The 22,150-nt window shown below is 60.2% G+C and overlaps 2 protein-coding genes across 5 annotated transcripts; one reads left to right on the top strand and one right to left on the bottom strand.

Moving 5' to 3' along the window:
- The first annotated feature begins 5,829 nt into the window (after nt 1-5,829).
- Nucleotides 5,830-20,514, top strand: IDUA (alpha-L-iduronidase). 4 transcript variants are annotated; one of them, XR_004382567.1, is made up of 14 exons: nt 5,830-6,000; nt 6,766-6,906; nt 16,883-16,968; nt 17,115-17,222; nt 17,505-17,600; nt 17,692-17,894; nt 17,991-18,170; nt 18,268-18,484; nt 18,832-19,044; nt 19,126-19,247; nt 19,328-19,453; nt 19,526-19,606; nt 20,003-20,103; nt 20,256-20,363. XR_004382567.1 is itself a non-coding variant. In XM_032856751.1 (14 exons), the coding sequence occupies exons 1-14, from the start codon at nt 5,846-5,848 to the stop codon at nt 20,360-20,362; spliced, it is 1,932 nt and encodes a 643-aa protein (XP_032712642.1). In that variant the 5' UTR covers nt 5,830-5,845; the 3' UTR covers nt 20,363-20,514. The 4 variants fall into 4 exon arrangements, 2 of the variants coding, with proteins under 2 accessions (XP_032712642.1, XP_032712661.1); XM_032856751.1 differs by having other exon boundaries at nt 19,526-19,602; nt 20,256-20,514; XR_004382569.1 differs by lacking the exon at nt 19,526-19,606.
- On the bottom strand, nt 6,909-11,500 carry SLC26A1 (solute carrier family 26 member 1). The gene is made up of 3 exons (XM_032856738.1): nt 11,353-11,500; nt 9,900-10,518; nt 6,909-9,220 (listed from the first exon to the last, which is right to left on the bottom strand). The coding sequence occupies exons 2-3, from the start codon at nt 10,488-10,490 to the stop codon at nt 7,691-7,693; spliced, it is 2,121 nt and encodes a 706-aa protein (XP_032712629.1). The 5' UTR covers nt 10,491-10,518; nt 11,353-11,500; the 3' UTR covers nt 6,909-7,690.
- Nucleotides 20,515-22,150: the final 1,636 nt, after the last annotated feature.

The following is a 22,150-nucleotide window of genomic DNA, read 5'->3' as shown; positions in this document are numbered from 1 at the left end:
GGGTACTAAACAGACAACAGACAGGACACTGGTTTCCAGGACGAGCCGAACCGAGAAGGTAGGGTGCTGCCTCCTCCTGTCTCCGCCGGGGACATCGGGTCCCGCTCTATCCTCACTGCTCTGGCCACATCCCCGAATGACCATGGACACTGTGGGCTTACAAAGGATTTAGCGAGCAGATGAATTCACGATTCCAAGATCCGTGAATACTGAAGTTTCCTGGGTCAGCACCGCCTCCTCCACACCAGGACAGTCCTGTCACTCTCCTGTGGCTCTGCGTGAACAGGCCTTCTTAAGCCTTCATCTCATCCAACTGATCAGCCTTTCCTTGTTAGGGAGGGCCTTTGCGTCCTGTTCAAGAGCCTGTAGGCCCTGAGGCCACAGAGATGCTGCTGGGTTCACAGTTCCATCTCCCGAAGTCGCCAGGCCTATCTTGGCAGTGTGGGTGACGCAGCATCCCATCTTGGCAACCCACAGCCTCTCTCTTTAAGAAAGAATGCAAGTCATCATAGAATTAGATACAAATGTATTCAAAAGGAGAAAGGAAATCATAATATTCTTAAAAACTGACCAATACCAGAAACATCACAAAATCCAGAAAATACCATAATTTTTATTCATAGCTGCACGGTACACCACTAGAATAAATTTTTCATCTACATGTTTTTATTGTCTCTTCTTTTTTTTTTTAAGATTTTATTTATTTATTTGACAGACGGAGATCACAAGTAGGCAGAGAAACAGGCAGAGAGAGAGGAGGAAGCAGACTCCCTGATGAGCAGAGAGCCTGATGTGGGGCTCGATCCCAGGATCCTGAGACCATGACCCGAGCTGAAGGCAGAGGCTTTAACCCACTGAGCCACCCAATGCCCCTTATTGTCTCTTCTTATAACAATTTTTCAATATTATTTTCCAGGGAGAAAAGAGAAGAACTTAGCGTCTCTAACAAGGTTGATTGAAAACAACCTTTCATGGCTTCAAACCTTCATGGCTGCTAGGTCACCAAAGTCCTCGCTTGGGCACTCATTACTCATAACTCCTATCTAGCTAAGACTGCTGTCAGATTTGGAGAGAACTTTGACAAATTCGTTTCGTTTATAAGCTGGAAAGTCTGGGGCACTTCATTTTCTCGTGCTGTGACTAATCTCAAATGCCCTTACCCATCTCATGAACCTTCTTACGTCATGTCCTTGTCACATTGGCTCTCAGGGTTCTCCATTATCTTGCTGATGTCAGCATTTCCTGTTAAATTGGCAGAATGTTTAATCCTCTTCCAAAAGTTCATGTGATTCACTCCTTTTGATTAGTTGCCACGGCTGTTCCTGGAAGCTGTCCTCTGTGCCAGGGTGTCTGGCATTAAGTTCGCAAAGAAGTGACCAGGAACAATGTGCATACAGTCCAGTAAACCCAAGCCGATGTTTCCACCACTCAGCTTCCCCTTGGGCAGATCCAGAAAAGGCTTCCCCACCTCCCCAGAACCACCCAGAAGAGGGGAAGTGTGACAGAGGGAGCCCGAGGCAGTGTGGGAACTGCTGTGGTCCTAGCATCTTCCTTTAGCAAAGTTGACAAAGCCATCTGATCATATGACTAAGGCCCCGTGGGAATCCGTGTCCATCTTTGGCCAGGGCCACAGGGTCCTCTCCACTGGGCTCAACAGCCCTGATCCAAGAGCAGAAGGCCTTCCATGTGCTCAAGGTGCGGGGAAGACACGCTCCCTTTAGAGGCCTCCTGCTGGCTTTCTCTACCTTCTGGAGCTGTGTTCTTTGCAGTCCGGTGCTCATGACCCCTTCTTCCACCATCAAAGCACAGCATCTTTACTCTAAACTGTGTACCCAGGATTTAAAAAAAAAAAAAAGATTTTGCTTATTTGGGGGTGCCTGGGTGGCTCAGTGGGTTAAGCCTCTGCCTTCGGCTCAGGTCATGGTCTCAGGGTCCTGGGATCGAGCCCCACATCAGGCTCTCTGCTCAACAGGGAGCCTGTTTCCCTTCCTCTCTCTCTGCCTGCCTCTCTGCCTGCTTGTGATCTCTCTCTCTGTGTCAAATAAATACATAAAATCTTATAAAAAAAAAGATTTTGTTTATTTGAGGGAGTGAGCATGAGCTGGGGCAGAGGGAGAAGCAGACTCCCCACCGAGCAGGGACCCTGACACGGGGTTCAGTTCCAGGACCCGGAGTTCATGACCTGAGGCCAAGGTAGACGCTTCACCAACTGAGCCACCCAGGCCCCCCATTCCTGGGATTTGTTTTAATCAGATAGGCTAAGGTGACAGAAATGCAAACACCTGCCTTTGGAAGAATAATTTATTACTTACATTTCTCAAGAGAATCAGGTACCCCATACCACGCAGGGGCACAGGGGGAAGCACCAGTTGGAGTCAGAAGGCAGAAGGGGAGCAAAGGGAATGTAGCCCAGAGCCTTTATTGGGGTTTTCATAGGAAGGAAAGGGTGAGCAGCAGGCACAAGGAGTAAGTTTAGGATCGGGCAGTTTGAATAATTTTGGCCGGCCTGGGCTATAGTGGCCGTCCCTAGTTGTCCAGTATCTGGCCTTGGCATGATCTGGGGCAAGGGGGTGTTGGCTTGGCATGTGAGAGAAATGAAGGGTGGCTTGGGGGTGTGGGCTCTCTCTAGGAACTGTGTAGCCCTTGGAGGAGCACTCTCTCCGGGACCACTGTTCCACATGCCAGGGCATCAGGAAGGAAGAAAATAAGCAAATACAGGCAGGGGAGGGGAAAAAAAAAAAAAAAAGAGGGGAGAAGATACAGTCCTGATTTTGTTTAAGAGGGAAAAAAAGAAGATCTTGCCCTAAGAGAAGAAACAAGGGGAAGGGATGCTGCTGGGTTGGAGCCATCTCAGGGAGGCTCCTGCAGGCCCTTCCCTCCTAGTTTCCTCCTATCAGCCAGAGGCAGGAGTGAAAACCCTAAACCAGAAAGAAAAATAAAAAAAAGAAAAAGAGGAGAGAAGATACAGGCCTGATCTTGTGTGTTCTTTCACTTGGAAAAATTAGGAGCAACTAGTGGTGGATTACAAGAACCCCTCCCCCGCCCCCTCCATGATGTGGTCCCGCCCATCAGGGGCTGCACACCTAGTACCCAACACCATTCGGATTGTACCCACCCAACCAGTAAACATTTGCTCGTACTGATGGGCTGAAATGTCCGATTCTGGCTTGTTTCGACAGCCTATCTGCAGCGGCTACTTCCACACCTGAGGGGACACAGTGCAGCTCTCCCGGCTGCCCAGAGCTGCACCACAGCACCAACCCCCATACAAGATCCTGACACAGCCACCTCTCTCCAACATGGTGCTCTCCTCCAAGGGGATTCCTGGGACACACTCATTAGGACACAGAAGTCCAACAGCTTTGAGTCCTATTGGGTCCCACTGGCAACACATTCCTCCCCAGGCTGCTGGCTGCCTGGGAGCCCCTTTGGACTTGGAGGCTCAGGAGCAGGCAGGCCATGTAAACATCACCACCAGCCACCATGTGTGACCAACCCCACTGGAGTCCTACTGCCAGGACATCCCTGAACATGGACAGGACCCATGGCCAGCACTTTAGCCAACTTCATACAGGGGCCTGAGCAGTGGGTGCTCTGGGCAACAATGGCCCATCTTCACACTGATGACACACTGTCAGACCACTGCGTAAGAACTGTCTCCTTCAGAGTAGAGAACACTGGGACGCTCTTGACTCACAAATGTCAAAAATGTAACTTGAAATCACACATGCGTCCAGATACATGAAGGCCACAATACGAGTCGTGACCAAGACATCCTTACCTTTTGGAGTTAGAAACATTACCAACACCATAACCAAGACACACGTCACTTGAAACCACCACGTTTCTGAGAGGTTCCACAGAACCCGTTTCACTGAGGGACATAATGATCCTGTTAAACAATTCCTCATCAATGAATGGACCCCAAGATGAGTGTTCATCTTGCCCCAGGCCTTAAGCTCCCCTAATTAAGGGCCCTTTGCCCAACTCTCACTTACACCAACCTGAAAAGATTTCTCTGTCCTTCCCTGAACACAGGGGAGATGTGTTCAGCCTCTGTGTAATGCAAACTTCCCATGAGGCTCTCTGCTGATCTCTCCCCACTCCTGGTGTTCCTGTGTGGCCATGGCCCAAGTGCCCAGCCTTCTGTCTCCTCGTATCCGTGAATATGAACTTCTTCCTTCATTGCAATCATCTCCCTGTGTGTGTGTCTTACTGTACCTGGTCTGAACAAAGCCTGAGTACACAGTACACCTCTCTTCCGAGGTCTTTATGCAGCCACTCCCCTGTCAAGTCTCCCTCTGCCTCCCCCTACAAGGACGCAGCGATGAGATACAGGCCCCGTTGGGATCATCCAGGATTATCTCCCCATCTCAAGATCCTTCACTTAATCTCACCTGCAAATCCCTTCACCATGAAAGGTCACACTCAGAGGTCCTGGGATGAGGCCCAGGGTCTGGTTGTGGGCCAGCCAATCACACTGCAATTATTCTGCTCACAACTTCTGTGCTATTGTCATGCCTTTCAATTCCCTGGGGGTATTTAAGTCCCAGAAGACATTCTGTTCTGGTTTTAGAAAGCACTCTTCATTAGGTTTATATACAACACACTGTTCCTGAAGCTCTGGGCTGTGGGGGTCATTCTGCTTCGGGGGCCCCAGTTACCATCTCCTCAGGTGAGGGCCAGTGGCGACCAGTGTCTCCAGAGTCCATTTCTCCACAAAGTCTTTATCTGACCTTTTCTTTTGAAGTAAACTTCTTGCTGGGTTCAGAATTCTAGCTCCCCTGTTGTGTGTTTCCAGGACTTTGAAGCATTCCTCTCACTGTGTACTGGTTTCTATTGCTTCTGTTGAAAAGTCAGTGAGCTCTGAAAATGCTTCCTTGGCCTTTGGCTTCAGCCCTTCACAGCCATGTGCCTGGGCAGCGGTCTTTGTGCCTCCCCGGCGGCTTTCAGGCCCCCCAGATCTGTGGCTGGGGATCTTCCAGTAGTGCTAGCCAGCCCCGCGCTCTTACCTCTGCAGACACTGCTCTGTCGCCAGCCTGAGGGGCTGGTCGGTCGTTGGCCTCCAGGGAGGGGTTCTAGGGCTTCCCACAGGAGGGCAGTGGGAGCCAGCTCACAGTGTGGGGACACGTCCAACTGTGGAAGCCACGGTTCTCCGCCACGCGTGCGCCTGCACGTGGAGGGTAAGGATGAGCACAGCCAGGCCGGGCCACCCAGCTGTCAGCAAGGTCCACTCGGTTTCTCCCAGCCGGCCTGGGCCCTGACCTCACCTGCTCCTTGTCCCTTCCCCGAGCCAAGTCCACCCTGCACGGGCTCTCCTTTGACTCTCCCACCCCCTGCATCCCATCCACTGGAGGTCCTAGCGCTCATCTTCCGAAGGTGCCCCCGTCTGACCTCCTGTGCACACCATCCAGCCATCGCAGGTCAGAGCCATCAAGTGGCTGCCCGACCCGCGCATTCGGCTACTTCCCTGCCGGTCTCCGGGGCGATCCTCTGAAGCGCGAACCAGAAAAGAGCTCGCTCAGGCCCCGGGACAGCGCAGCGCTCCTGCGGGACGCGTCGGCGCACAGCCGCACTTCAGCAGAGGAGGCCCCACTGCTGGGAAGGGGCCGCGACCCACGACCCGCAGGCTAGAGCCCAGCGGGGACCACCCCCAATCCCCGCCCCCTCGCCGGCCCCGCCCCTCGCCAGGCCCGCCCCGCCCGGGTTCCGAGAACCCGCCGCGGCAGTCACGTGGCGTGCGACCCGGAGGTGGAACGGGTTGGCGCCGCGCAGCCCTTGGCTCCCGGAGCACAGACGACCCGCCGGGTCTGCGGCGACCGTGCGTCCCCGCGCCCACCCGACCATGTGGGCACCGCGCTCCCGCACCCCGCTGCTCACGCTGCTGGCCGCGCTGCTGGCCACGCCCCGGGCCCTGGCAGAGGCCCCGCACCTCGTGCTCGTGGACGCGGCCCGCGCTCTGCGGCCCCTGCGGCCCTTCTGGAGGAGCACCGGCTTCTGGTGAGCGTACCGTGCGAGGAAACTGAGGCCCGAGAGGCCCATCTCGCCTCCATCCCGCCGCGCGCTCCTCCTGAACCCGGGACACGCTCTGGGAACCCCTGGTTGCATTGGAGAGACCCTTCCCCTCTCGCCCCCAGGGCCCACCTTAGGCGCTCTGATGGGAGGACGGCTGCCTGGGTTGTAACCCGTCGCTGGCTGGTTTACTCCTTACCCTCAGGGTCCCCCGTCATTCAGACCCAGAGTTTTCTCTGTCCGCGGGTTCCAGGCAGTGTTTTGGGTGCCAAGAAGGGTTTTCTGAGTGGGTGCCAGAGGCCTCTGGACAGGCCCTGAGTTTGCCTGCCGGCCACCTGGGGCAGGCCAAGCGCAGGAGAGGCAGCAGACCAGGACCCTCCTGAGGGGGCAGCCACAGTGACGGCACACATCCCTACCAGGAGACCTGTCTCCCACCCGCTGTGTCTCAGACTGCCCCTGTCTCCCACCTCCTTGTGGCTCCCACCCCCTCTGTGGCCTGCTTCTGGCTGAGAGCACCTGGCTGAAGGGGAAGGAGCAGGGTACTGGGATGTGGTCCTCTCCCCTCAGGGAGCCCCTGCTTTCCATAAACATGAGACTTCCTGACATTCCTGGTGTGAGGGGTCATTTTATTACATCAGGGACAGTAACATTCACTGGCAGACACTTTCTGTCCAGCTGCTAGAGACGGGTGTCCTGGGCAAGCCTGGGCCTGTCCATGGGACTCATGCCACATCCCCCTTTTTCTGTCCCCAGCCCCCCACTGCCTCACAGCCAGGCTGACCAGTATGACCTCAGCTGGGACCAGCAGCTTAACCTGGCCTATGTGGGTGCTGTCCCTCATGGTGGCATTGAGCAGGTCCGGACCCACTGGCTGCTGGAGCTCATCACAGCCAGGTGAGTGATGGGGGCGGCTGGCAGAGCCCCCTTTATGGAGGTGAAGACCGAGGCCAAGAGGAAGACTCTGTCCGGGTGTGCGGGCCGTGCAGTCTGGGGGCTGTGGTGGGTGCTGGGCGGCCCCTGGGTTGGGCACAGCTGGCAGCCTGCCGGACATCACTTAGAGGCTTGGGGGCAGGTGGGTGTCCCACTACACCAGCTTTGTGGCTGGCCCAGCACCCATGCACCCACAGACCTCGTGCGGTGTGCTTGCTGGTCAGGCTTTGCAGGAAGAATGCCCAGGGGCTGGGCTGAAGTTGTGTTGGTCACACCCCCTCCCCTTTGGCCCTGCAAGGCTCCACCCAGCCAAGACGTGGGACGTAAGGAACACTTGGGTGTGTGTTTGGAAGACTTCGAGAGATATAGAGACCGTCTTGCCCCTGGCCAGAGCTGCCACCTCTCACCCAGTGGGACTGGCACTGGGCGGGGCAAGGGACCAGTATCCTGTTGGCACCTTGGAGGCGTCATGATTGCCTCGGGGACCTTGTTCAAATAAGACCATGACACCCAGAGTCAAATCCACCCTGCAGGACCACGGATGCTCAGCCTGTGGCCCGGGGTGGCACTGGGGTGGTTTGTTTCAAGGGAGTCGCTCTTGGATGTTTAAGTGTCAGGGGCCTCTGTGTGTTCCCTCCAGGGCAGAGGGGCACAGCATCGGTCTTGGAGGAGTTGTGGCAACTGATGTCGGTGACCAATGGTGTGCGCATGATCTGCTGAGGGCTCCTGGGGCAGAACGGAGGCTCTGCTAGAGGGCGGAGTCCGTGGCTGCTGGCACCCTGTGGCGGGCTCGGGCCCTCTGCACGGCACTGTGCACGCTGTGGAAGAGCTGCCCATCCTCAGTCAGGTCACCCTGGTCCTCCCCAAGGAAGCCGCCTCTCCTCAGGGTGTCCCGCACCAAGGGGCTGCAGCAGGCCAGGAGCAGCGTGACTCCCAGGGCTGCATAGTCTCGGCGTAGATCCCGTAGCGTGGCCACACCGGCTGCATCCAGGAAGAGCAGGGGTGCACAGTCGATGACCACGGCGTGGAAGCCGGCTGCCGTGGGCACCAGGGCCGCCGTGCTAGTCCCTGGGCCCAGGTCCATGCCCTCGACAGGGTCTCCCTCACTGACCCTGGCCTCCAGGCCCTGCTCCTTCTTCCTGGTGGCCGCACGCCCTGCGTCCAGCCCCGTGAGGCTGGAGAGGGACCGCAGAAAGAAGTCCTTGTTAGCGTAGTAGAGCGGCCCTGCAAAGCGGAATATCCGCACCCCAGGCTCGGGGACCAGGCCCTCGAACTCCGCCGTGTCCTCGTAGAAGCCAGAGTCCCCAATCTGAGCGAGCAGGGCGGCGCGCGGGCGCTGGGTACGGCCAGCCAGGCTGAGCAGGGACAGGAGGATGCCCGCCAGCAGCCCCACCTCGACGGTGACCAGCACACAGGTGGCCGCGGTGGCCACCCAGACCAGTGCGTCGGCTGGGCTGAGCCGCCACAGCTGCGGGACGTCCCTGACCTTGCGCAAGGCACCACGCAGGCTGACAACGATGACACAGGCCAGCACGCACCGCTGCAGGTCCCGGAAGAGCGGCGCCAGCGCCAGCAGCACCAGCAGCACCACGGCGGCACTGACCACGCTGGACAGCTGCGTGCGGCAGCCAGTGGCCGTCTTCACCAGGGTCTTGGACAGCGCGGCGCTGGTGACGTAGCAGTGGAAGAAGGCTGGCAGCACGTTGCAGCAGCCCACGGCCAGCAGCTCCTGGTTGGCCCTCACAGAGTAGCCATGGCTCCGGGCAAACATCTCCGCCAGAGAGATGGAGAAGGCGGAGCCCACAAGGGCCAGTGGCACTGCGTCCAGCACCACGCGCCACATCAGCCCCAGGTCTGGCACCCGGGGGGCCACGAAGCCTGTGGGGATGTCGCCAGCCACGCTGGAGCCAAAGCGTTCATGGAGCTGCCCAAAATGGGACACCATCGTGGCCGCCACGATGACCACTAGCTCCGTGGGCAGGGGCACCTTCAGGCGGCGCTGGCAGCGCTCAGAGAGCTCCTTGCCGGCCAGCAGCACGGCCAGACATGTGGCACTGGTGACCACGTCACACAGGTTGGCCTGCCCAGCGCCGCGTACCAGGCTCAGCCACGTGCTGACCACCATGCCCGGCCCTTGGTGCCGTGGGATCCTCACACCTAGCAAGTGTTTCAGCTGGGAGGTCAGGATTGTCACCGAGGCCCCCATGGCAAAGCCATCAAGCAGCGGCTGAGACAGGTAGGCAGACACAAAGCCTAGCCGGAGCATGCCCAGGAGCACCTGCGGATAGGGTGGGGTGAGTGTGGTGGAAGCCCAGAGCCCCTCACCCCTTCACTGCAGCTGCCTGTCTCCCAAGCGGACTATGTGTGGAGTCTCCTGCACGTGCGTGTGCACATGAGCACAGCAGATGCTGGAGGAGCACACGCAGTCTTGTGTGCTCATTGCCAGTCCTCTTCTGTGTGCGGGCTCCGGGCAGCGGCAAGCAGCTCCTTTCCCCTGTCCTGCACGGGGCACTGCCCCCATCCTGGGAGACCTGGGGCCCCTGGCAGGGTGTGACATTGGGGGTGGACAGGACAGGCCTGGTCCAGGAGAGCCGAGGGTATGGGGAAGCTGCAGGAAGAGAGGCAGTCCCTCAGGGTCCTACTGGGGACAGGAAACCCAGGGGGCTATGTGAGCCAGTCAGGCCAGTCCGCAGCTCGAGCCGACCCTTCCTGTCTAGGCCATAGCTCGCTGGACAGGGGCCCTATTCCTGGGCATCCTCAGAGCCTTGGGTGCCCCCATCCTGGGGTGCCATCCTGTGCCCACCTCTGCTGGCTCTGTCCTGTCCTTGCTGGTTAAACCCACTGTCCTCCGAGGCCCGGACCCTACACTGCCCTGGGCTTGGCCCTCTGAGTGGGTGGTAAGCACCCTAGGGGCTTGCACCTCGCTCTGCAGAACCCCCACCCTGGTGGCCCCTCACCTGGTAGATGCCGGCCACCAGCGTAAGGGCAGTGGCGACGCGGATGGCGTAGCAGTCCTGGTCACAGTCCTGCGGCCTGAGCCCCGCCACAGCAGCCGAGGCGTTGATGGTGCTGCTGTTGTCCCCAGGCCCGGGCCCCTCCTGGGCAGGCCCAAAGCCAGCCAGCAGGAGCTCGCGGTCCACGACCTGGCCCACCATGAGGCAGAGCAAGCTGAAGATGCCCACGGAGACGTGGTGCGAGGTGCCCATGAGGAAGTAGATGAGGTTTGCGAAGAAGGACGTGTACAGGCTGTAGATGGGCTGTAGCCCTGCCAACAGCGAGTAGGCGATGGCCTGGGGCACAAGGATGATGCCAATGACCAGCCCAGACATAACATCACCCACCAGGGCTTCCCGCGGGCGGTACTGGCGCAGCCAGCGGGTGGCGGGGAGCAGGTCCTGCACCAGCGTCCAGGCCCTCTGCGTGCTGCACGTGCAGCTGCGCCACAGCCTGGCTTTGAGCATCTCACGCAGGCCCAGGGATCCTGGGGACCGCCGGCGCACCAGCACCGGTCCCGTGCCCTGCGGCGCGCCCTCAGCAGACACTTCCATCCTGGCCCGCCACACTCCTCAGGGGAACCTGCAACGGACGCGTGTGTCACTGCTGGGGTCAGAGGGCAGCACAGAGCCCCAGACCTATGTGTGGCCAAACCCAGCTCCCCTGTTCCCTGTCCACTTCCCCGGGCAGGCAGTGGCCCCTCTGTCACCCATCCAAACCACCATGGTCCCCTTTGGCAGCCCTTCCATCACCTCTGTACCATGGGCTCGGAGAAGGGAGACCTCCCGAGGCCCTGTTGAACCTTGGAGATCCTGGGACCCCAAATCTGTGCTGGGCCAGCAGCGCTGGCCACCCCAGTCTCTGTGCCAGAATTCCTGGGATGGCTTTGGGAGGGTGATCTCAGTGGGGGCCAGAGGGTAGGGAGGTTGGGGTGACTGGTCTCTGTCCTCTGCCTCATCCCCCAGAATTGTGGGGTCTCCTTGCCCAGGGTGTGATAATACTCTTCAGACCACATAGGTGCACCGTGAACAAAAGTGTGGGACTGTCCCTTGTGTCCCAAGGACAGTGGGCCTTCCAGGGCCCGGCCTGGTCTTGCCTTCCCACCCCTGGCCCACAACACAGGGCCCGGCATCTACCCAGGGTGTGGAGGACCGTATGGCGGGAGGTGCGGGCAGCCAGAGCCTCCTGAACTCCAGAGGGACGCTGAGTGGGTTTCCTTCCTGGGAAGACCTCAGCACACGGCCCCCAGAGTCTGGGTGTGTTGGGGGGGACTGCTTCAGTGGTATCTGCCTTGTGCCTGCGAGTCCACAAAGGAGACCCGCAACCGGTCCCACACTTCCCTTCCCCCAGGGAGCTAGCTTCTTTGGTCGCCTCAGGGATTTCACAGTCCAGCAGCAGGGCGCTGGATGGTCTTACCTGAGGAGCCCCTCACAGGCTTGGGGGACTGGAGGGTAGCGAGGCAGCTGGCCTGTGGGTCCTCTGGGGCTGGAGTGAGCCGGCCGGCTGGGCCTCCAGAGCCCTCTGGCTTCTGTTGGCCAGTGTCGGGGGGTGGGGTGTGGGCAGCAGGGTTCGAGTGCAGAGCTGGAGCCAGGAGCCCAGCCGTGGCAGATGTGGTGCCCGCCGGGGGCAGTGCTCCGTGGTGACCATCTGACTGCCTGGGCAGCTGGGTTTGCAGTTAAATTATTTACCCCCCAAATTGCTGAGTCATGGGTTTCCCCCAGACTGGTGTTACCTGTTGGCTAGTCCAGGGACTTGCACTGTAATCAGAGGTTCACAAACAATTGTGCGGGGCCTCCTGATAAGCTCCCAGCCTCCCCGCGCTGCCCCAGGTGCGGGACAGGGTGGGCGAGGGTGCCTAGTGGCTGGGGCAGGGTGCTTGGATGCTGGGGTCCTTGGGGGAGGTGGAAGTCCCCCGGGACACAGCAGGCCGCAAGGGATCCTTCAGCTCTGGGGCCTTTTACTGTCACAACTACCCAGGGGTAGGCGAGGAGGGGGAGGGGCGAGCTCTTCATCCTGTCCCTGGTCACCCTTCCTGTTGTAAGGAGGGACAGATCTAGTCCAAGCCGGAGCGCTGGTTAGGGTGGCCCTGGGCAGCTGTATCCTCAGCCTCTGTTCCATGTCCTTGTGTAGAAGGCGGGTGTGAGGTTTTTGTGCATGCACACATGTGTGGATTGCTGGAGGGCCAGCAGGCACCAAGATACGCTACCCAGGAGGGGTGCCCTCTTGCTGGGAGAGGGTGGGGTGGTCTGAGCACCTGCATGACTGACAGGTGCCCAGCATGGGCTGGGCCTGGGGGGAAGGCACGTGATGGCTTTAGATGGTTACCCTCGTGCTCCAGAAACTATAAGAGGACTGACTGTTGCGATCTCAGGTCCCCCACCTTTATACCGAATAACTGAGGTGAAATTCCATCGCCAGGATCTTGAAGGATTATGTGTGCAAAGGGGCCCATCCCACAGGGCTGCCCTGGCCCCATAGCCCCTAGTGCTCTCCTGTCCCCCCAGGACACACCTAGGGTCTCCCCCTGCCCACATCCAGCCCAGGACCCACGTGACCTCTGGTGGGGAGCTGTTTTCCCAGAGCAGGAGAGCCTCAGGCCCCTCCCTGGGGTCATCAGGCACACCTTGGGGTGCAGAGGGGAGGGTAGCTCTGGGGGGGCATCTACCTTATCTCCTGCCCCAGTACTGGCAGGGGGGCAGTGAGAGAACTCCTTGGGGTTGTGTGACCCAAAGGACTCCTTGGTGCCCAGAGCAGTGGCAGCCAGGGTTAGCGTGTGCGTGCTGGGCGAGGGGGCCTGGGTGCTGCTGGAGGAGAGGGGTTCCTCGGGGTGGGGACCTAGCATGGGAAGGGGCCCTTCCTGAGTTGGGAAGGGGCCCTTCCTGAGTTAGGAAGGGGATGGGCAGGGGTTTCTGGAGGCTCTGGGTGGGAAAGCACCAGGGGTGAGATGCAGGGCAGGCGAAGCTGCTTCCAGGAGGGGCTCAGTGGGCAGTGGGCCCACCCAGAGCCTCCACCGTGTCAGCTGCAGCAGGGAGCCAGCCTTGCCCCCACCCCTCGCTGGCAGGGATTGGGCTCACATTCTGCTGGGGCTGGGTGTCTAAATCAGGTGAAGGAGTAGCAGTTGAGGTCACATCTGACCTTTTAGAGGTTTGCAGGACCCCCTCCTCCTGCTCCTGCCCCCGACATGCCCTTCCCAGCTTCTCTGCATTGAGGCTGGTGATGGGCACCTGTAGTCTGGCCCCGCACACAAGTACCTAGTCCTGGGCGCTTGCTTGTTAGAGAGGGGCTCTTGAGGCCCACACCCCCTCACTCCACCCGCCCACGGAGCTGCAGACTTCCCCCGGACAGGGGCCTTGGGGTTCGCCCTCCTGGAACCCCCCTCTGGTGGTGTCTGCCCAGCCCTAAGCCACATGGTTATTTCCTTAGTATTTGTCTTTAAATCTCGGTTTTAAATTGTCAAGTACGCTTATTTGGAAAGGAGACATTGATCCCGACCCTGAGTGCAAAGGGGCCGGGGTGTGGCGCGTTTTGCTTCCAGGGCCCTGAGGACCAGACCTGCGTTTCCCCCGGTGCTGGCTGGGAAGATGGAGAGCACCGGCGTCTCCCGCCAGCCGGCCCTAAGACACCCTCCTAGCCCCACGCTCAGACTGAGGCTGCGGGCTCCCTCAGGGGGCGGGTCCATCAGCCCGCCGCGCGCCCCTGCATCACTCCCGCTCTGAGCGCGCGCGGCCCCGCCCTCCTGCTCCGGGAGCCCGCGCCCCACATCTTCGCCCACGTCCCCTCCGTGCGCGACCCCCACCGTATAGCACGCGCGGCCGCGGCCGGTCCGCTCTCACCCGAGCACTCACCGGGCGGGTCGCCGCGCTGTCCTCTGGCGCAGGCGCTCAGGCCCCCGCAGTGGTTGCGGGGGGCGGGGGGGGTTGCTCGGTGCAGCCCGACCTCCCCCGGAGCGCGTGAATGAGCCCTTTGTGCGGCCGCGGCAGCCGTGGCCCACGTGCCAGGAGCCCTAGGCCTCCCGTCCAGGTGCGGACCTGGGCCGCAGAATGCAGGCTGGTCGGTGGAGACCCAGGCCTGTGTGCACTTCACCTCACCACTCAGCGCCCTCCCTGATTGAGGTCTCAGCTCCTCACTCTGAAGGGGCCAGGCAGAGGGGGGGCCCAGACACCCACGGTGGAGCCCAAGGACTGCTCCGTGGGGTTCCTTGGCTGGGGGTCACTCTGAGGTGGGTTTTTTGGGCTTGGGTATCCTTAGCTGTGAGGGCTGGCTGGGCCAGGGTACGCTCCTACTCACCCAGGGTGACAGACTGCGGATGCCTCTGTGTTGGGGCTCCCCCGTGGTACCTCATTGGCCCAGGACACCACACATGGCAGCACATGTCTGAGACCTGCTGGGCGCCCAGTGTGTGCAGGCTGGGGTCATTGCCTCCAGGGGCTAGAGGGAGAGCCTGGAGCCCCTGCACAAGTCCTAACTTTCCCTTTGGTCACTCCATCACCTCTGCCCTCCCAGCCCCCACAGCAGTGGGACTTTGGAACCGTCTGCTATGCACATTTAATTTTTACCCAAGTGCTTGTTAGTTTTCTTTGCTGCCAGTCGTGACCTTTGGATGGGAGGGGAACAGGTGAGGGAGGTGAGCCCCACTGCCCACAGGCTTGTCCTCCTGGGCCTCAGGAGTGGGAGGACGCAGCCCTGCACAGAAGGGCCAGGCAGGGAAAGCAGAGTACCGGGCCTGGGAGGAGCAGGAGGCCCACATGTGTGGTGGCTTGCCCTGGTCCCGGTGTGGGATTTGAAGGCCCGGCCCAGGCTCAGCCTTGACCCTGTACAAAGCGAGGCGTTGGGGAGAGCAGGACGTAGCGGAGAGGTGTTGACTTATCCATGTCCTCACTGTGCCCAGGGAGATGACTGTGGGCCAGACTGTGGTGTGGGATGGAGAGGTCAACAGATGAAGGCTGTTCAGGGCCCGTTTTCTGAGGTGACCTCACCCTTCTCCTCCCCAATGGCCACAAGAGGGCGCACTGCAGGCCCTCCCACCCCCAGCCACCTTCTTTCCTGGGACAGACCGTGAGGGGACCAGGCATGTTCTCAGGGGGAGCCCTGAGAGGCCTGCCGGACCACCTGCCTATGCTCTTCCCGAGGCAGTGCCCCTCAGCCTGGGCCACGTACCCCTGCATGACTCCTTCCGCCCTGGCGCCTTGCCTGTGCCTGACTGCAAGGCCACCAGTTTCCTCCCTCAGCCCCCAATGCCAGGTCCACCCTCAGAGACCACCTGTACCCCTACTGGCTGAGCTGCTCAGGCGAAGTGTGAGGGGCTGTGTGAGACCCGCTCCACCCACCCGCAGGTTGTCCCTTCTACCTTGTAAGCCCATCTGCTCCAGCTCCTTTCTGCTGCCGTGTGGCCACCACCCAGTACTGGGGCTGCACTGCTCTCCAGGGACCTTTCCAAACATCATGGCAAAAGGGAAAACTATGGGGCCAGTTGGTAGATCTGCGGTTGTCGGGGGCTGGGAGGAGGAGGGCAAATGGGGAGCACGGGTCATGTGGGGGCTGGGAAGCAACTCTAGGTGATACTGTGGTGGTGGGCGCCTGTCCTGATGCCCTCGTCCAGACCCACAGAACGTGCCCCCCTGGGGAGCACCCCGATGTCATCTGTGGACTCTGGGTGATAGTGGTGTGTCCGTGGAGGCTGGTCCATCATAAGGGATATCCCACTCCCGTGCAGACATGGCTCACGGGGAAGGCTGAGCCCATGTGCAAGCAGAGGGAAAATGGGAAGTCTCTCTGCCTCCCTCTCAGTTTTGCTATAAACCTAAAACTGTTGAAAAAAAAAGTTTTCAGGGGCACCTGAGTGGCTCAGCGGGTTAAACCCTCTGCCTTCAGCTCAGGTCATGATCTCAGGGTGCTGGGATTGAGCCCCGCATCGGGCTCTCTGCTCATCAGGGATCCTGCTTCCCCCTCTCTCTCTGCCTGCTTCTCTGCCTACTTGTGATCTCTGTCAAATAAATAAATAAAATCTTAAAAAAAAAAAAGTTTTCAAAACAAAGTCATGGCACTTTTCTCCCTGGATCTTTGACAGGGCTCCCATTTCACTCTGAGTCAGGGGCCCATCCTCACCTTGGGAACAAGATCTTCTGTGACCCTGTCACAGCCTGCACCCTATTGTGCCCCAGGTCCATGCCATGTTTTCTGCTGTTCGATCACTACGAGTTTGCGCCAACCTCAGGGCCATTGCACATGCTGCCCTGGCTGTTCCCCCAGCATTCTCGTTGCTTGCTTTGTCTCTGCTTGGTAGGTCTTAGACGTGACCTCAGAGAGGCCCGCCCTGCCTGATCCTTTGCTCCCTGGCCCTTCCCCTTCGGGGTACATCTGATGTGCCCTTGAAGATTCAAATAGTTGCCTGATGATTTCTGTCTCCTCCCAGAATGTGAACCTGGAAGAATTTGGGCCGCAGTCTGGGATGAATGAAAGAGGGTGGGGAGGCTGCCCTTCTCCCTTTTCTGAGTGTGGGAGGGAAGAGGAATACTCTTGAGACAAATCTGGAGCCCTGGCTTCCAGGAGATGCCAAGAAGCAGGGTGTGGCGTCCCCCAGGTCCTGCCCTGTTTCATGGCTCCCCATTCCATAGTCAGCTGTCTGTAGGGTGACTTGTTTTCCCCTACTTCATTCTATTGTACCCTTCCCAAAAGGCCTGCCTGCCCCATGCCACACCTGAGTCCAAAGCTGTTCTGAGCTCCTGAAGGCTTGGGGGTAGGCTTCCAGTACAGGCACACTGGTTCATACTAGGCTGTGAATGACTGCCAGGCTGCCATCGGTGTTTTCCAAGGGGTGGAACTGACTGAGGAGTCTGGATCTGAGACCTGTGTGTCACCTTGAAGGCTCTCTACATGCTTGAATGTGGCGACAGTTTCAGCCCGGGGCCCACTGTCCTCTGGCCTGACATTCACTGTCCTTCCACAGGGGATCAGCTGGGCAAGGTCTGAGCTACAACTTCACCCATCTGGATAGGTACCTGGATCTTCTCAGGGAGAACCAGCTCCTCCCAGGTAAGCAGCAGCCCCGCCCTCGACACTCTAGTCCTGTCCCCTCCCCATGACCTGACCCCTCTGAGTCCTCGCTCATTATATGCGGAGGACTGGCCTCTGTGCGGGCAGCTGGGTCCCCGGCCGGACAGCCACCTTCTGTGTTGCAGGCTTTGAGCTGATGGGCAGCCCCTCCAAACGCTTCACCAACTTCGAGGACAAGGAGCAGGTGTTTGAGTGGAAGGAGCTGGTCTCTCTTGTGGCCAGGAGATACATTGGTGGGCAGGGCACAGGCCATGGAGGGACAGGGTGGGCGTTCCTGGGCAGGCTCTCCCATACCACCTGGGCCACCTCCTTGGTCTTCTCTCTCATGAGCCCTGAGCCGGGGTCTCCTGATGGGGAAGGAGGCCAGGCAGGGTGGAGTGGGCTCATATGGGTTTGGATAGCCTTGTCATAGCCAAGTGTCCAGCTGTAGGCAGACTTCCTGTGAGTTGGGATAGGCTTGGCATTCCCCACGGAGGGCAGGGGGGAGCATGTGTGACAGTGGGGACACTCTGCAGATCGGTATGGACTCTCACATGTTTCCAAGTGGAATTTCGAGACATGGAATGAGCCAGACCACCACGACTTTGATAACGTGTCCATGACCATGCAAGGTGGGTGGCGGCTCTGAGGTCCTGTAGTGGAGAAGGGGCGGGAGCAGCCCCTCAGGCACCAGGGGATGGACTCGAGTTCCCTCCGGCCCAGGCTTCCTGAACTACTACGACGCCTGCTCCGAGGGTCTGCGGGCTGCCAGCCCGGCTCTGCGCCTCGGAGGCCCGGGGGACTCCTTCCACCCCTGGCCCAGATCCCCGCTCTGCTGGGGCCTCCTGGGGCACTGTCACAACGGCACCAACTTCTTCACGGGTGAGTCGGGCGTGCGGCTGGACTACATCTCCCTCCACAAAAAGGTACAGTACCGTCCCCACCCCTCCTAGCGGGGGACCCGGGCCAGCTGCAGCCCCACCTGGTCTTCAGCCCAGTGGTCCTGAGGCTGATTTCCGCAGGGCGCGGGCAGTTCCATCTACATCCTGGAGCAGGAGAAGGCCACGGTGCAACAGATAAAACAGCTCTTCCCCAAGTTTGCCGACACCCCCATTTACAACGATGAGGCAGACCCGCTGGTGGGCTGGTCCCTGCCGCAGCTTTGGAGGGCAGACGTGACCTACGCGGCCATGGTGGTGAAGGTAGGTCAGCCCCCAGGACCTACCCCCTGGGCCGCGTTCCTTCGGGGGAACCGGGGTTTGGGCGCCTGGAAGAGCGCTGCCACCTGGACGCCCGCAGGTCATCGCGCAGCACCAGAACCTGCTGCTGGCCAACACCAGCTCGGCCATGCGCTATGCGCTCCTGAGCAACGACAACGCCTTCTTGAGTTACCACCCGCACTACTTCACGCAGCGCACGCTCACTGCGCGCTTTCAGGTCAACAACACGCGGCCACCGCACGTGCAGCTCCTGCGCAAGCCGGTGCTCACCGTCATGGCGCTGCTGGCCCTACTGGGTATCGCCCCTTCCCTTACCCGGCGCCAGCCCAGACTGGGGACAGAGGAGGCCGCCGGGGGCACCCTGGGTGGGGCCAGGACCCAGGCCTCCGTAGGGCTCTAGTGGCTTGTGCAAATGCCCTCAGGCAGGGGAAGCACGGATGTATGTGCCCTGCTGGGTATGGGGGGGGGGTGGGAGAGTTTCCTGCCCCTCACCACCCCGCTTCCCCAGCTCAGTGGGTCACTGTGACCCTCCTGGTGCTGGACCCCTACTGGCGGGCAATGAATGGTGGGAAGCCAGGCCCTGGAGGGCAGCCCTGGGAGGCCGCGACTTCTGCCTAGCGACCACCCCACCCCGGCCCTGTAGACCGCGAGCAGCTCTGGGCTGAGGTGTCGCAAGCCGGGACCGTGCTGGATAGCAACCACACGGTGGGCGTGCTAGCCAGCGCCCACAGCCCCAGTGGCCCCCTTGACGCCTGGCGCGCCACGGTGCTGGTCTACGCGAGTGACGACACGCGCACCCACGCCAACCGCAGCGTCGCCTTGACCCTGCGCCTGAGCGGGGTGCCCCCCGGCCCAGGTGAGCTGAGGTCCTGGGGGAGGGGGCGTGGCTCTGGTGGGCGGGCCCGGTGGGGCGTGGCTCCAGCATCTGGCTCCGCAGGGCTTGTCTACGTCACGCTGTACTTGGACAACGAGCTCTGCAGCCCACATGGCGAATGGCAGCGTCTGGGCCAGCCGGTCTTCCCCTCCACAGAGGAGTTCCGGCGCATGCGCGCAGCTGAGGTCCGCGGGCAGGGCGGAGGAAGGGGCAGGGCGGCTGTTGCGATCCCAAGGCCCAGAGTACCACCAGTTCCTGTCCCCAGGACCCGGTGGCTGTGGCGCCACAACTCTTCCCTGCCAGCGGCCGCCTGACCCTTCGCCCGGAGCTCCAGCTGCCCTCGCTCCTGCTGGTGCACGTGTGCGCGCGCCCCGAGAAGCCACCAGGCCAGGCAAGTAGCCGCTTCCCGCCCCGCCGCGCAGGCCCCTCCAACCCCCCAGTCACGGAGCCTCTCTCCCTGCAGGTGACCCGGCTCCGTGCTCTGCCTTTGACCAGTGGGCAGGTGCTTTTGGTCTGGTCGGATGCGCGCGTGGGCTCCAAGTGCGTGAGTGCACTCACTCCCACTCCCCTAATCCCCACCCTGTAGGAGCTGCTTGTCCCTGTCTATGCCCAGTTTCTTGAGGCTGCAGTGCCCACGTGGTCACTGCACTCTGGTTCTCCAACTCATCCCCACCTCTGCCTGTCATACCACTGCTCCCGCTGTTTTCACAGCCACAGAAATGGCCAAGACATCCCACCCTGCTTGATTGGGGTGGGGGCCCTGCAGGGAACATTGGCAGGTGGCATCTGGGCTCCAGTTCCCTCTCTTCATCAAGTGTGGCCTGTCCTCATTGCAGGAGGAGGGCCAGGGACCCGGGGAGGGGTCAGAGAAGGGGCTGTGAGTCTGCCCTATACTCCACTGCACCGGGACACCAGCCCTGGTCCTGACTGGTCCCCTCAGGTGCCTGTGGACCTATGAGATCCAGTTCTCCACGGATGGTGAGGTGTACGCCCCTGTCAGCAGGAAGCCGTCGACCTTCAACCTCTTCGTGTTCAGTCCAGGTGTGCCTGGGGCCCTGTGCCCTGGCCTCAGCTGCCCCACTTCTGGGCCTTGGCACAGTGTCCCGTGGGGTGGGCTCCAGGGAGCTCTGGGAGTTTGGGGTGGGTCCTGGGGGCTATCACTCAAGAGCACACGGATGTGTTTGCGCCCTCAGACACCGCCGTCACCTCTGGCTTCTACCGGGTTCGAGCCGTGGACTACTGGGCCCGACCAGGCCCTTTCTCAAACCCTGTGCGTTACGTGGAGGTTCCTGCCCTATGAAACCCTCCCCACCTGGTGACTGTGAACCTGTGCTGACCCGGCAGCCTGGGGGGCCGGGAACTGAGATGGGTTGGACCACCAGTGGCCCATCCATCGGCTGTATCTGTCCTCTCCTGTTCTCTTGCTCATCCCCTTAAAGTGCCTTTCCACTGGTCAGTCTTGGGGTTACCCTTTGTGGCCGGGCCCAGGGTAGACTTGGAACCTGAGAGCAGGGCCTTCCCCAAGTCCCTCCTCTTCAGAGTGTTTTCCCACTGAGGGAGCTAGGACAGGGTGCTGGCCGGGCACGCGGAGACTGAGGTCCAGCTGCCATTAGGATGGCTCTCCTGTTTCCCTGGGGCCTTTGGCCTCATTGCTGGGTGCAGTGGGCTCCATTGCTGTCCCATGCCCATTCTGCTGAGCGAGAGGGGGCCGGCTGGGGTCAGCTTGGAGCCCAGATGAGGACCCACTCCTTGAGGCCCAGGCAGGCTGACCCCTGCACTCCACCTGGTGGGAGGTGGGGTGGGGCTTCCAGGTTGTGGGGCCCCAACCACGGCCAGCAGGAAAAAAGGCCCACAATGTCAGCTGCAAGCTGTGCCTGCTCCTGGGGCCATCCTGGTTCCATATCTGAGCCCAGAAGGAGACAGATGGTATGTTGAGATGAAGAACACTGGGGGCTGTTCACAGAGATGTGACAGTGGGCAGGGATGCTGCATGGGGAAGTGCGGGACCAGGATCCCTCCGCCTCCTACCTCCCACCCCAGGGCCACAGAGCAGGTGAGGGAGCACTCACCGGTCCACACAGAGAGGTATGGAGAGGCCACCTGGTGAGGAGCAGAGACCTTCAGCCCAGGGGTGCAGCAAGTTTGGGGTGCCCTGTGAGCAAGAGTTGAGGTGTGGAGGCCCTGATCCCACTCTCCTCCTCTACTGCCCTCTGGGGCTACCTGGGCTTTGGTCAGGGGGAGGCGATGTGGGTCTGAAAGGGCAGATGGAAGACCAGGCCTGCTCACCCTCCCTGGCTTCCCCCAACCTGCCAGCTGCCCATCCACGTGAAAAACTCAAGGACTGCCAGGTCTCACCAAGTGCCTTATTGCGGGTGGGAGAAGTCACCTTGATCGCTCTTCATCTGAACCCCATAGTCAGCCCCTGTTCATTTTCCTCTTTGCTGGTGTGGGTACCATGGAGCTCAGTGCCAGGGGGCCCAGCCCTTATGTTCCCTGCTGGCAGCCATTAGTTTACAGGGGGCAGAGGGGGTGCCGGGTGGGTCCCTGGCTTCCAGGTGTGTTCCTCCTGCCCTGTCACGCAGCCCTGTCTCAGCCAGCTCAGGCTGTCATGACAAAGTAGAGCAAACCACTGACCCCAAAGCTCCAGCTACAGAAGTGTGTTCTCTCCGAGGCCCAGAGGCCAGGAGTCTGCAATCAAGGCGTGGGCTCAGTTGGATCCTTCCAAGGCCTCTCTCCCGGGCTCGGGCTCACCCACGACGGCCTTCTCCCCACCTTCTATGTCCTGTTGCCCTTAACTAGGGATGCCAGTCCTGCGGGAGTACTGCCCACTCTCAGGACCTCATTTTCCTCACCTTAAAAGCTCCTTCTCCAAATATAATCCTGTGTGGAGGCACTAGAAGTTAGAACTTCAACACAATAATTTGCGGGGCTGGGAGGGTTACAGTTCAGCTCCTAATAAGTACGGACTCCATTTCTCCATGGTGGTGGGGATCCATCATTCCAGCAGTAAAGCAGCCTCTTCCCTACCTGCTGGTTCTGTGGTCGTTGGGACTCTGATGGTGGAAGGGGCCGTTTCAGCTTCCAGGAG

Source organism: Lontra canadensis, unplaced genomic scaffold, assembly GCF_010015895.1.
Source record: "Lontra canadensis isolate GAN:19392208 unplaced genomic scaffold, GSC_riverotter_1.0 scaffold1, whole genome shotgun sequence".
In the NCBI taxonomy this organism is placed as follows: Eukaryota; Metazoa; Chordata; class Mammalia; order Carnivora; family Mustelidae; genus Lontra; species Lontra canadensis.
Note: the sequence above shows the minus strand (reverse complement) of the source record. Positions and strands in the feature narration are given on the sequence as shown.